Source organism: Ovis canadensis, chromosome 3 (genome assembly GCF_042477335.2).
Source record: "Ovis canadensis isolate MfBH-ARS-UI-01 breed Bighorn chromosome 3, ARS-UI_OviCan_v2, whole genome shotgun sequence".
In the NCBI taxonomy this organism is placed as follows: domain Eukaryota; kingdom Metazoa; phylum Chordata; class Mammalia; order Artiodactyla; family Bovidae; genus Ovis; species Ovis canadensis.
This window is the reverse complement of record NC_091247.1, coordinates 12372080-12384738: the sequence shown is the minus strand read 5'-3', so window position 1 is coordinate 12384738 and position 12659 is coordinate 12372080. Positions and strand designations below refer to the sequence as shown.

At 50.9% G+C, this 12659-nt stretch overlaps 1 protein-coding gene across 12 annotated transcripts in view; it reads right to left on the bottom strand.

The window, feature by feature from the left end:
• The window catches only part of DENND1A (DENN domain containing 1A), a 538527-nt gene that overhangs the window by 8026 nt on the left and 517842 nt on the right, over positions 1-12659 (bottom strand). Inside the window, exons 21-22 of one of the 12 annotated variants that reach the window (XM_069582484.1) lie at positions 11957-12040; positions 10909-11683 (exon numbers count right to left, since the gene is read on the bottom strand). The exons of 9 other annotated variants lie outside the window; for them this stretch is intronic. In XM_069582484.1, the coding sequence (XP_069438585.1) occupies positions 11626-11683; positions 11957-12040 (142 nt within the window). In that variant the 3' untranslated portion in view covers positions 10909-11625. Of the gene's footprint in view, positions 1-10908; positions 11684-11843; positions 12041-12659 lie in introns of those variants that run through there. 2 more of the 12 variants (XM_069582481.1, XM_069582483.1) reach the window with 2 other exon arrangements.

The window sequence follows — 12659 nt, the reverse complement described above, 5'->3', positions numbered from 1 at the left end:
TCAACAAAAGCTAGTGGATTATGGGTGATTTTTTTTTTCCCTTCTCCCATTTTTTATTTTTGTGTCTTCTACATTTTCTCCAATGTGCATATCTATTTCAATTATCAGGAAAAATAAAAAATGAAAAAGTTAAAGAAGAAAGTGAGCCACGTGGAAGAGCACTCGCGAGAAGGCCCTTTTCTGATTAGCGGCCGCTCTCTGGAGTCTCCCTCAGATGCCTCTTCAGAGAGTCTTTTTCATCTGTGATGTGGAAATTAAATATTCATTGTTATAAAAAATACATCTCCCTTGTCAGCCACCTGTGAGCTCTACCTCTATAAACACAAACACATACACAGCCCAGAGAAGCTCCACGCCGGCTCCTATGAATTATACACTGACCAGGGTGCGTGAGAGGTGTGTGCTCAGGAGAGAGAGGCTGGACCCCACAGCTCTCGGTTCAAATCCCGGCCCCACGGCTGCTGCCCCAACATACAACTGGGGAGCCGGCAGCCCACGCCTCTGCCGGGTGCAGAGGGCTGGACACCGAGAGTCTCCTGGGCGCTGGTGAAGTTTGGGGAGCAAACACAGGAGACACAGGGGTGCCTGATCGGGCCTATCTCCTCTCTCCCCAAACCCCAGCCAGAGCAGTCTCCTTTCTTTGCCTTGTATGATGCAGTTCCCTTCTGACTTCATTTCAGGAAGAGGAAACGTGTCCAAAAAAGTGCATGGGCGCCAGGGCTGGAGGGTTAAGTGAGAGACAGCAGCTGCCCCTGAGTGGACTGGGTGAGTGGACTGTGACCGGCTGCTGCTACGACCCACCATCCCCGGTGCTAAGACAGTTGTTACCCAAGGATATCTTGTTCTTTCAAATATGGAATCAAAGCTGGCGCCCAGGGCTGAGGGCCCAGCACGATCACACTTGACCCTTCATTGCCTTGCACTGTCCCTGGAAGTTAGCCAGGCAGAGAGTTTCGTCCTTGTACGGAAGGGGAGGTTGAGGCTCAGAGAGGGGAATTCACTTGCCCAGGGCTGCACAGGGAGGTCACCACTCTCCTCTCCTCTCCCAGGCCACCTTCCTGGGTGTCAGGGACAAGATGCACTTCAGCCCGCCAGGACTGGTGGCAGCATGGCCTAGAATGTGCATTTGCCTCTGCTCAGGAGAGAGGGCAGAAGATCTGACCGGCAGGAATGTGCCCTGGCCAGCACAGGGGCCAGACTGGGACATAAAACAGGGCTCGGCAGAAGGGCCACTTTCCACATGGCCCCTGGAATCTTGCTCTGAATCACAGTCCCGACCTTGCCAACTCTCTTTACAGTGATTTCACCTCAGCTGGTCATGCAGTGTCTAAAGCATCAGCAGTACTGATGTTCAGATGTGTCTGGAATGACTTACTGTCTAAAGGTTAGGAGGACCCCTTCTTACTCGCCAGCACTGGACTGTTGTCCCGAGTTGGGGGGGGCGCAGCGGGGCAGGCACTCTGCCTTAGGCTGCACTCAGAGAGCTCGTGGAAGGTGCTGGGCAGGTGCTGGGCTGCCACCAAGCCCGAGCTCTGAGCAGGGAGGACGCTGCTCTGTGCCTAGCCCGCCCATCTCTGTGCTGCCTTCCTGCTGCCCCCGCCACCTGCCTTTGCCTTTGCCTGCTGCACTGACTGCCCTGGCCTGCTCTCCTAGATGCCTTCTGGAGCTCCCAGTGGGTCTTTCTCCCTGCATGAGCTGGGCTTCTCCTCGGGCCGAGTGGTTTAGCACTTCATCAGTGCAGCTGAGTGTGCTGTGCTTAGTTGCTCAGTTGTATCTGACTCTTTGTGACACCACGGACTGTAGCCTGCCGGGCTCCTCTGTCCATGGGGAGTCTCCAGGCAGGAATATTGGAGTGGGTTGCCATGCCCTCCTCCAGGATCATCAATAGAGCTGAACCTCTTGCAATTCTGTTTGCGACGAGGTCCTCAAGGGCAGTGGCCTCGTGCATTCTCTCTATCCCCACACCCCTGGCACAGTGTTAGTGCAGAGGAAGTCTGCTGAGGGACTGAGCAGAAGCCAGTGTGCTGGGGAGACAAGGCCTCACACACACCCATTTTACCCCTCTTTCCGGACCCCCACCAGCTACACGACCCCTTCCTCAGCTTGAGGAGGCAGTGTAGGAAGGTCCCCTCTCTGATGTGGAGAAAAGGGAACCCTCCTCCACTGTTAGTGGGAATGTAAACTGGTGTAGCCACTATGGAGAATCGTATGGAGGTGCCTTAAAAAACTAAAAATAGAGTTGCCATGTGACCCTACAATCCCACTCCTGGGCATGTATCCAGAGAAAACTCTAATTTGAAGGGATACACCCACCCAATATTCATAGCAGCACTATTCACAATAGCCAAGACATGGAAGCAACCTAAATGCCCATCGAGAAATGAATGGATAAAGAAGATGTGGGACATGGATACACAATGGAATATTACTCAGCCATAAGAAGCGATGAAATAATGCCATTTGCAGCAACATGGATTGGACCTACAGATTACTGTACTAAGTGAAATAAGACAGAAAAAGACGAATACCTTAGGATATCATTTTTATGTGGAAGCTAAATATGATTTAAATGAACTTATTTACAAAACAGAAACAGACTCACAGACAAAAACTTACGGTTACCAAAGGGGAAGGTGGGTGATAAATTAGGAGTTTGGAAATAGAAGATACAAACTACTATATATAAAATATATAAATATCAAGGTCCTACTGTACAGCACAGGAAACTATATTTAATACCTTACAATAAACCAAAATAGGAAATATGAAAAAGAACATTAATTTAAGAATGAATAGGACCACGTTTGTGGATGAAGGTGTTATATATACTGGGGCAGGTGGGAATCTCAGAAAAATGCTTAAAATAGCATCCACAAGGAGGAACTGTGCCAGTTTCTTTACATAGGTTATTTCTACCACCCTGCCCCCCACCCTCCGAGCAGGAAGGTGTCACTGCACAGATTTCATAGAGGACAAGACTGTCATAAGTCCATTCATCCACCTGTCTGCCCAGTCACCCACGCACCCAACTGACAAGCACATCCCGAGTGCCAACTGAGCAGACCCAGGGCTAGACGAGCACTGGGGGTCACGGTGAAGAAGAAAGGTGTGATCAGGCCACACAACCGGGAGGTGATGAGCAGGGACTCCAGTTCAGAGTCCTCTCCTTCCTGTCCTCTGGACTGGTGGTAGACTGTACATGTGGGCCTCGTATCTCTGCTTGAGTCAAACTGAATGAGGCTCTGGTGACGCTCAAATCCATCTTGAATGCATTTCCAGAACCTGTCCAAGCACAGTCCCCTCCTCTGGCTTTGACAAGCTAGCAGAGAGCACAGCTTGGCACATTAGCTGCATGCCACTAAAGCTGCCAGCAATATCTGGACTCATATGAGAGCCAAGAGCCTTTGTGCTGGACTCGACCTTGGTTTTGTTGGATCAAGCTGCTGCACTTCCCATCACAGTCAGAATCCAGTGCCTCCCACGGGCAAGAGCACGAAGGTGCCTGGGGGTGAGGTGGGGGAGAGGGAGCCTCACTGTCCAGCTCAATATTTTCCTCTCCAGCTGGCTCTTTTGACCAGGTCAGGCTGGTTGGGCAGGGCTTCAACATGGGTCCAGGGTGTCTCCTGGACACACTATCTGTCTCTCATGAGTGATGGAAATACCCAGACAAGAACTCTGCCATGTGGTTTGAGAAGAGTTTCTTCAGGTCCAGGCTTTGGGCCACATGGATGATGCTGCTGACACTAGCAGTATTTACAAGTGTTGGGCTAAATGCTGTCCGTATGGTTTCTGATTAATTACTCATCATATCATCCTTATTCTGCAGATAAAGCAGCCAAGGCTCAGAGAGGCAGAGTCACTTGCCCAGTGTCACACAGCAGCTAAGGGCAGAGAATGGAATTTGGATCTGCCAAACCACTCAACTAAGTAGTTTGGATCTAAACTATTTTGTGATCCTCTTTAGTTCTGTGGATCTGAAACAATGAAATAAGGGGTTGTGTGTTTCTCCTTCCACTTTTGATAAAAGGTGAGATTTCAAAATAAACTTATTTAAATTCAGCTGCTCATGTTTGCCCATGAAACATACAGTCAGATATTTGTCAGAGATAAAGGATGAACCGTCGAATACGTCCAGGTTTAAATTTTTTATTAGCTTAAGGCAGAATATGAAAAAAAAAAAAAAGCATACCTCTTCCCTCATTAACCCAATTCAGCTACTACCCTGCAGTCTGCCACCCACCACTTGCCTGGATTTTATTACACACAAAGAGCTGTCTGTGAAAAGGCAGGTCGTGGCAAACTTGGCTACCCAGTGAGGGCTGCTGGAGTCTTGGCGAGAAAGAAAGGCCCGCTGTCCATCACATTGAGACCCTAGCGTCTCCCACGGCTGCTCCCGCCTCTGCCCACCTCATCTCGGCGCGGAGTTCCCATGCAGATGACTCCCCGAACCCTCTCTAATGTTTGGTGTAACGTGTCGCTGGCTAGCGCACGCGTGTGACAGTGGTGACAGGCGCGGCTGTTCCTTTTTAAATACCATGTCAGAGACACGGCGTCAGGAAGCAGGGACGTGCTCTGTGGCTCTCTGCCGTGCCGGGACCGCACGGGCTTATTTTTTAATGAGGAAGATCTGCATCTCGAGAGCTTTCTTCATGTGTCACATTGCGTGGACAAATCAGCAGCACGTCACGCTGGCCCACAATGAAATGCTGACAAATGTAGATATTTCAAATTTAATTGACATTTAAATGTACTTGAGATAAAGAAGGGGAAAAAATCAGCAAGGACTTGGTCTCCAGAGGTAACGAATGAGGGGAGCTGGTGATCATGTTTTAAAGGATCATTTCATTCCAGCACAAAGGATCTTTACTTTTAAAGGTCTTGGCCACTCTGGCGTCCACTGATTACAAGGCTCCTGTTGGGCCGCTGGGCAGGGACAGGCCCCACGACAAGGCCCATCTGTCCACCCTCCCCCAAAGTGCCAGCCAGACTGACCTCGGGACCGTTATTGTACCTCCCTGAACCTCAGTTTCTTATCTGCAAAATGGAGATTCTGTAGCCCTCTTGTTAGTCTTATCACAACAGCTGAATGAGGACACTCGTGAAGAGCTTCACACGGTACCCAGTGCATGCTTAGCTCCTGCCCAGATGCTACGCTCACCTGCCGACAAAAAGATTTTGCGCCTCTCCACCCTGTTCAGAGTCTCCCCTGGGTGTTCAAGGACGAATAGGGAGGTCCTGCCTTCAAAGATCTTCCCAGTCAAGGTTGCTGGTCTCCAGCTGGGCACGTCTCAGCACATCAGGGTCACCTGAGAGCTCCCCCATCTGGAGATGCTGCCATGCCTCCCTGCCAGCACTGCTACATAGGGCCGATACTCTGGAGGGCACCTTAGCACATGTGTGGGTTAAAAACAGAGAAAAGGGCTCTGAAGCAAGTCTCTTCTATGGAAGAGACGAGCTTGGTGTAGGACCCATAAGGGAAGCTCTGGAACGTCCACTGGAGCTATTCCGTGTGCCTGGGGCAAGGCTAGGACTGCTAACCAGGAAAAACTAAAGACAGATATGGGAACCTGCTGGACACACGGTCTTTGTTCTCAGCGGTAGGTGAATATCTACTTAAGAACAGTAATGAGACTGGCTGCTGTGGTGAAAAGGTGTCTTCCTGTCCTGTGGACTGGTCGAGGGTGGATGGGTAAGTGTGAGGCCAGGGCCTTTCCATCCTGTTGGGGACTTGCCCTGCCAGAGCACAGTGGTGCCTGTGCCTGGCTCAGGGGCCCCAGGACAAGGTGCCACATGGGAAGTGACATGGGGGCTGGGCTTTAATCGTGAGTCCAACAGAGGCTATACAGTAGCCTGGAGGTGTCTCTGTGGAGGAGTGGGCACGGGAGCTTGAGGGTGGCAGGTGGGGCTGGCAGGGACCAGGTGGTGGAGAGCCTTCCACCAGCATGAGGACTGACGGCCAGGTGTGAGGTCGAGGGGGAGGGGGCGGTGGTGGCCTGGGGAGGCGGCACGGGGGACTTACTGGCTCCACTGCCCTCATCTCCGTCTCCTGGGTTAGTTATGCCTTTTTGTCTTTCTAACCTTCATTCATCCATCCACTTATTTATCAACCTGTGTCTGTCTATCTGCCTTCCTCCCACAAAGATCACTAGTGTGAACTTCTCATGTCCACATCCACACCCAGCACACTGAGGAGCCCTTCCCTGGTGCCGGGTGGACACTGATGCAGGCAGAGAGGCCTGGCTCCACTCTCCCACCCTTCATGCTCTCTGCTGGAGGGAAGACGGGGAAGGGGACACCTTGGGGGTGCTCTCCTTACCTGGAAGATAAATTGTGTAGATGCTGAGAAACACCCATCCCTCATCCTAAGGACAGTCTCTGCCTGCCAAGAGTGCAAGTCTATTCTAGGGACTGCGGCAGCAGTTGTGGGAAGGTGTCTGGTGTGGAAGCAGCGGATGTGGATGTGGGAGCCAGTGGGCCTGCGTATGTGTGCTGGAGCCAGGGCAGGTCATTCCACCTGTCAGAGTCTCGGTTCCCCCGTGGCTGGGTGGGCTGACAATGCCTTCACTACTGAGACTTTGGGGGAGCAGGGGAGGCTAACCAAGATGACACATGTCTAAGTACTGGGCCCAGAACAGGCGCTTGGGAAGTGGTGACGTGGAATCTGGGCTGAGGAGGGTGCTTGTTGGTGTGGCAGAGCCTTTCAGAGGAGCCTGAGCTCAGTGACATCTTGAGGAGGGGGTGCCGTGTCTGAAGGCATCGTAAAGGCTTGGCTTTTCAGTTGCATCTAATCCCTCACTGTGACCGTTCCTGGGAGAGTCCCTCCTTCCGGGTGGTAGGTGGAAGTGGTTGACACGAGGGGTTCCTGTGTCTTCCTGGGCTGCTGTGTATGCCAGGGCCCTGCGGCAGCTCCTGCTTTTCCAGTCTGGGCTCAGGCTTCATGCCTGGCTTCTGTCTTGGCTTTGTCTCTGGGGCCTAAAACTCACCGGTGGAGAGGGGGCAGGGGCCAAGTCGGGTCAGGAGCCTCTTGCCTTGCTAATTGAGTCTGCACCCGCCTGCTTGGTCTCCTGGCGGCTTGCCAGGCCATAGTGCCCAGGAAGCTGCCCCCACCCCCTGGGTCCTAGGGCCCAGCTGGCACCCTGGAGATTGCTCCCGGGGCTGATTACAGTTTCTAGCTCTTAGAGGGCCAGGCCAGGCAGGTGCTGCTAAGCCTGCTAATCACACCTGGCTCATAGCAGGTGCTCTTTACACATCTGTGGTTGTTAACTGATACCCGCCCCCATCTCCAGGATGCTGGGCTATAACCTGCCCTCAGGGTTTCCTCCGTTCACTCATTCAGTAAATATCCCTGAGCAGAGCTGGGCCAGGCTCTGGTCTTGAAGTTGAAGAGTCAAGGCTGATGGTCACACAGCCCTGCCTTGCTTACCGACTATGGGTGTGTGTGAGTGTGTGCACGTGGCATGCGGTGGTACACAACACGGCAGGTCATGCCTTCGTCAGGGGAAGTCCTGGGTATTGCGGGCTTGGGAGGAGGCAGGCTGCAGCAGTCACGGCTCCTATGGGCAGCTTCCCAGACTGTGTTCTTTGGGATGTTAACAGGTATTGCAAAAAAAAAAAAAAAAAAAAAAAGATAGCAAAGAGAGTTGTGCAATGTCTCGGTCTGGCAGCTGGTGGGCCAGGATGCTGCCCAAGTCTGCGGATGCCAAGCCAGGCCTGTACACCAGGCCCTCACCCTCGGGTAGCTCTGGGTCTGGGCAGGGGGCAGAGGGGCTCTGGTTGTGATCCTTGGCCAGAGGCAGTGCTGAGCCCAAGGAGAAAGCATGAGGGCAGGGGAAGTGGGGGTGAAGCAGACGTCATCTCCTGCCAGAGCATGTGTGCAACCAGCTTGAAGAGATACGACTGTAAAGTGTTCTGAGACCTGGTCTTTGGGCAGAGCTCTCACTAAATGCTTCTGGCAGCTTCTTCTGATCTTACTTTAATCTTCGGGGGCTTTGGGTACTGGGGTCACGCAGTGCAATTCAGATGAGCAGACTCTCCAATTCCTGAGCAGTCGGGGCTGGCCGTTTGGTGCACACACTGCCTGCCCAGCCAGCAGCACCTGCAGAAATACTCCTCGTCCAGAAGGATTTCTAGGGCCAGCTGCACGTCCCGATAGGTCTCTGGGACCCAGATTCCAGGGGAGTCCACGGTTCTGATGGGAGTGTAAAGTGGTGTGATTCTTTCAGAAAGTTATTTAGCAACACAGAACAGAAATCTGTCTATAAGACTGGTTAAGGACAGACTTTCCTGGCAGTCCAGTGGTTGAGACTTGGGGGTGTGGGTTCCATCCCTGGTCGGGGAGCTAAGATTCCATGTGCCTTGAATCTCACATGCTTTGAGGCCAAAGATCAAAACAAAATAAGAAGCAGTAGTAACAAATTCAATAAAGACTTTAAAAATGGTCCACATCAAAAAAAAAAAAAAAAAAGACTGGTTAAGGGTTGGTCTTTGGTGTTACGGACAGCTCTGCCACTACCTAGCTGTGTGACCAAGGGCAGCCAGCACTTCTTGGAGTCACAGCTACTACTTCTATACAACAGAGCTAATGATACCTACCCCCCCCCCCCCCAGATTTCCGTGAGGATTTAGTGAAACAATGTCTGTAAAATGCTTAGCATGCAGTATTCAGTTAATGGTAGTTGTTCTTTTAAGAAAACTTGGAGGACAAGGACATTCACTTTGGCATTTTTCGCATTTGTGAAAAACTGGAACAGTTTATAAATCCCATATAGCGGGTGTGGTCAGGCAGACCACACAGAAACACACTGGGATCTTCCATTCCATGGTCACCACGGGGCTAACAAGGACATGGGGATATTGGCCTACAAGAGTGGCTAAGGACAGACTTTCCTGGAAGTCCAGTGTACAATGGGATATTGCAAGGAGGCTGGCAGCTCTGCAAGATACATCTAGAAAAAAGACTGAATGGGAATCTGCAGAAATGCTAATAAGTGGTTGAACTGAAGTAGTGGGATTCAGAATGAACTTGTCTCTCTTCCTTAACTTCCAGATCACCTGTAAGGCTACTGGGTTATTTTTACAAACAAAGAAAATTACTGATAAAGAGCAGTTTTTTACATGGATCTGGCCAGAAAAATGCCAGGGCAATGGCTTACAGGCCCCTGGTGGCTGAACATGGACTATTCTCAGTTACTTATTTGGAACTCCAAATATCCAGCCTACAGCCAGTCAAGACTCAGGAGACTGGAGGGTGCTCTGTGTGTCACCTTTAGCAGACAAGGTATGCACTGAAAGAGCTCGGTCTCTGCGGCTGGCCAGGACTGGGCATACCTCAGATCGATGACGAGCACAAGCTCTGTCACCGCTAGGACTCAGAAGACAGCCCTATCCTTCCAGGTTATTGTGAAGATTTAAAATAAGGTGGAGACTGCTCGTAACTGTCTCCCTCCCAACTCTCACAGCAGAATGAAATTTTGCGAATGAAAGGGAAGCACCTGGGGACCAGTAGGTCATCTCTTTCCTTTGGCCTCTGCTTGCTGTGTGGTCCTGAGGGGCGGGCAGTACTGAGCACAGTGCTGCCTTTTACAGCTTGCTATCGACTTTTTCTAAGCCTTAGGTTGGATGGGAAATTGCCCCATATCTAGCAAGCCGGAGGGAAGATAAGGTGGGGCCTGGGAGCCATGCATGCTCCCGCTGAAGTAACCAAAGCCTACCTTTAACGGGGTGGGGAGCTGTGACCTCAGTGTGCCTACTGCTGCCGCCATCATCCTCATAGTCATAATTAGGTTCTTAACTAAAAGGGCTGGATGCTGCAGAAGAAAGGACTGGGCCTGTCATTGGAGAGACAATCTCTCCATTTTCCAGGCCCCAGACCTTGGGCAAGTTGTGGAAAGCCTCTCTGAGCCTCAGTTTCCCCATCTGTTCAATGGGAAAGCCACTACCCACCCTTCACGATCTTCAGGGATGTTCAGTAAATGTTACTTCTCTTACTTCTCTTTCCTTCCCCAGATAGAAACACTTAGCCACCAGAGAACACTGCCTCCTGGGCTGGAAGAGGACTGAACAGCTCTGGTTCCCAACCCCAGGGAAGTAGAGAGGAAGGTAGCGTGCAGGACAAGACACCTCAGGACACGGAGCTCTTTGGGCAAAGCCAGGAGAACAATGGACCCCCCTGGGCAGCACAGCACAACTGAGAGAAGAAACTGGGCCCTGGCCCTGCCACGTTCTAACTGGATGACCTGGAACCCTGGGTCATTCGCTTTCTGAGCCTGAGTTCCCATTCTCTGGAAGGGATGCCTAAGAGGGCCTAGAAACACATCAGCAGCTCCACTGTACTTGCTGCCAACTGGCCTCTGACCCACAGCCCATTCCATCCGATTCCTCCTAATTCTAACTCTTACCCTAGGGGATCCTTGGGGCATACCATCAGTCCTGCTGTGAATAATAATGTAAGCCAGCTAATACTTCTCAAGAAGTCATCACTGAATATTAATGAGCTAATGTTAACTGAAAAACAGAGGGAAATGTTATCCCCAGAAGACTTCCTAAAGGATTCTTCCAATCGCCATCAAATGGTTTTGAGGGGCTAGGACACCTACTTTTCATTGGGGAAGAAAATTTAACACAGGAAACATTTTGCTTTGGGAAAATGCAAGTCAACAAAATTTAGCAGTGGGATTCCCTTTAGGGCACCCTTGAAAATCCTAAGAAGCTCACACCTGGTAGGTTTTTGAAGATGTTTGTGGGATGAACGGATGCAAGAATGGACACAAGCTGGAAAGCAAACAAATGGACTTCGATGGAGGCAGCGGCCAGCAGGGCTGCCGGCAGGGCTAGCGGGCTCGATGAATTCCAGATGCCGCTGCCACAGCAGGCCGTGGAAACCGACTTATTCTTAATCAGCTCCATCTTGTGGTCCCCACAGTTAATTATTTAATGTGCTTTTTGGCAGTAAGAGTTGGGGCAAGAAGTCAGGAGGACCAAATCCTGCCCTCTACTTCAAAGATCCTGTGTCTCTTTCTGCTGCCAAAAATCCTCCAAGTTTCTGATGCACTCTGATATTCCCAGCGGAGACAAAGATTGTGATTCAAGAGAATCCAGGCCAGATTAAAGGGCCAGGCACTGAGTTCATGTGCCCAGCACTGAACCACCCGCAACAAAGCCCCATTAGGATGTGGCTCCTGCCCGCCGGCTTGTCTTCTCGTGTCTCCCGACACAATGCTGACAGATTGGGGGGGGCTGGTTCTTCCCCCCAAAACAACATTTTATGAGGAGTCTGTTTTATTAAAATATTTTCCGCTGGATGCTTCCTGTGTTTCAAGAAGTTGGTCTTGCCAGCTGGAGCTGATGACAGTTGAGAAAAACACATCCAAGTGCTGTTGTGACATGGCATTTGGAAGTGGAGCACAACGGGGGGCTGGGGCAGGGAGAAGGCAGCATGGGAAGAGACGCAGGGAACACCCGGCTTATACCAGAAACGTCGCTGGCGTTATAGGAATGCAGCCCTGCCCTCCCTCCCCCCATAAAAAGAAAAAAGGGAACAGAAATTCTTGGAATGATGTTCTAAAATATACCTCCTTATCTCCTGTGGAGCACTGTTTGGTGGAGCACTGTTACGGTGGAGCACTGTTATGGTGGAGCATTGTTTGGTGGAGCACTGTTTTGGTGGAGCACTGGTGGAGCACTCCTACGGTGGAGCATTGATGGAGCATTGTTACGGTGGAGCATTGTTACGGTGGAGCACTGTTATGGTGGAGCACTATTTGGTGGAGCACTGTTATGGTGGAGCATCGTTATGTGTGATCACAGAGAACTTGCCATTTGTTTTCTATAACTGCCAGTTTTCCAGCCCACTAAACTAGCCAACCCTGCTCCCACTGGTTCATTTCAACCTCAAATGTTTCCCCAAAAGAAATCTAGAACAAGGCAATAAAACAAAACAACACAAAGGGGTACCGACCTAGTTCTGGTAATCACCAGAATGATGGGGGTACCAGACACTGGCTCTGTGCACACACTGACGAAGCAATCTTCTATCTCTGGGCTGGAAAAGCAACAGCATAAATACATGTGGCGGGGAGGTCCAAGCTCTAATCGCGAACTTGGCCACAAATGGGCAACGCTTTTCGGTAGGCTGGCAAGTGTTGGTGTGGGGTGTTTCTGGTACAATGCAAGGATATTCTGGATTTGCCTTTCAGTATCTCCAGGCCCATGACCCTCTATCCAGTACATAAAATATTATATACTGGATAATAAAATATTTAGTCCAGTTTTAAAGAGATGACTCTTTAAAGAAAAGTGACGCATTTCTTCCCCCTCGAAAGAGAAATCTGAGCTCTGAGGCACTCTGAAGCGATGCTGCGTTCTCTCCACAAGGGGGCAATCATAATCCATGGCAGGGAAACAATCCGCATTCCCTTTGTGCACAGCGCAAGAGAAACCTACACCCGACTTCTGGAGTCCTCTCTTCCAAACTCTCCACCACCGTGCGTCTCCCAAGACACACAGACACACAGGTTTGAGGGCCTCCTAGGCAGGCTGGTTCTGTAACCACACCACAGTCTCCAGTGATACACCAGAGAATCCTGGAAGAACTGACGTGGGATGGCAGGCGGGCTAGGCCGCAGCCTGGCATCTGGGAATTTCTGCTTCCTTTTGACTCC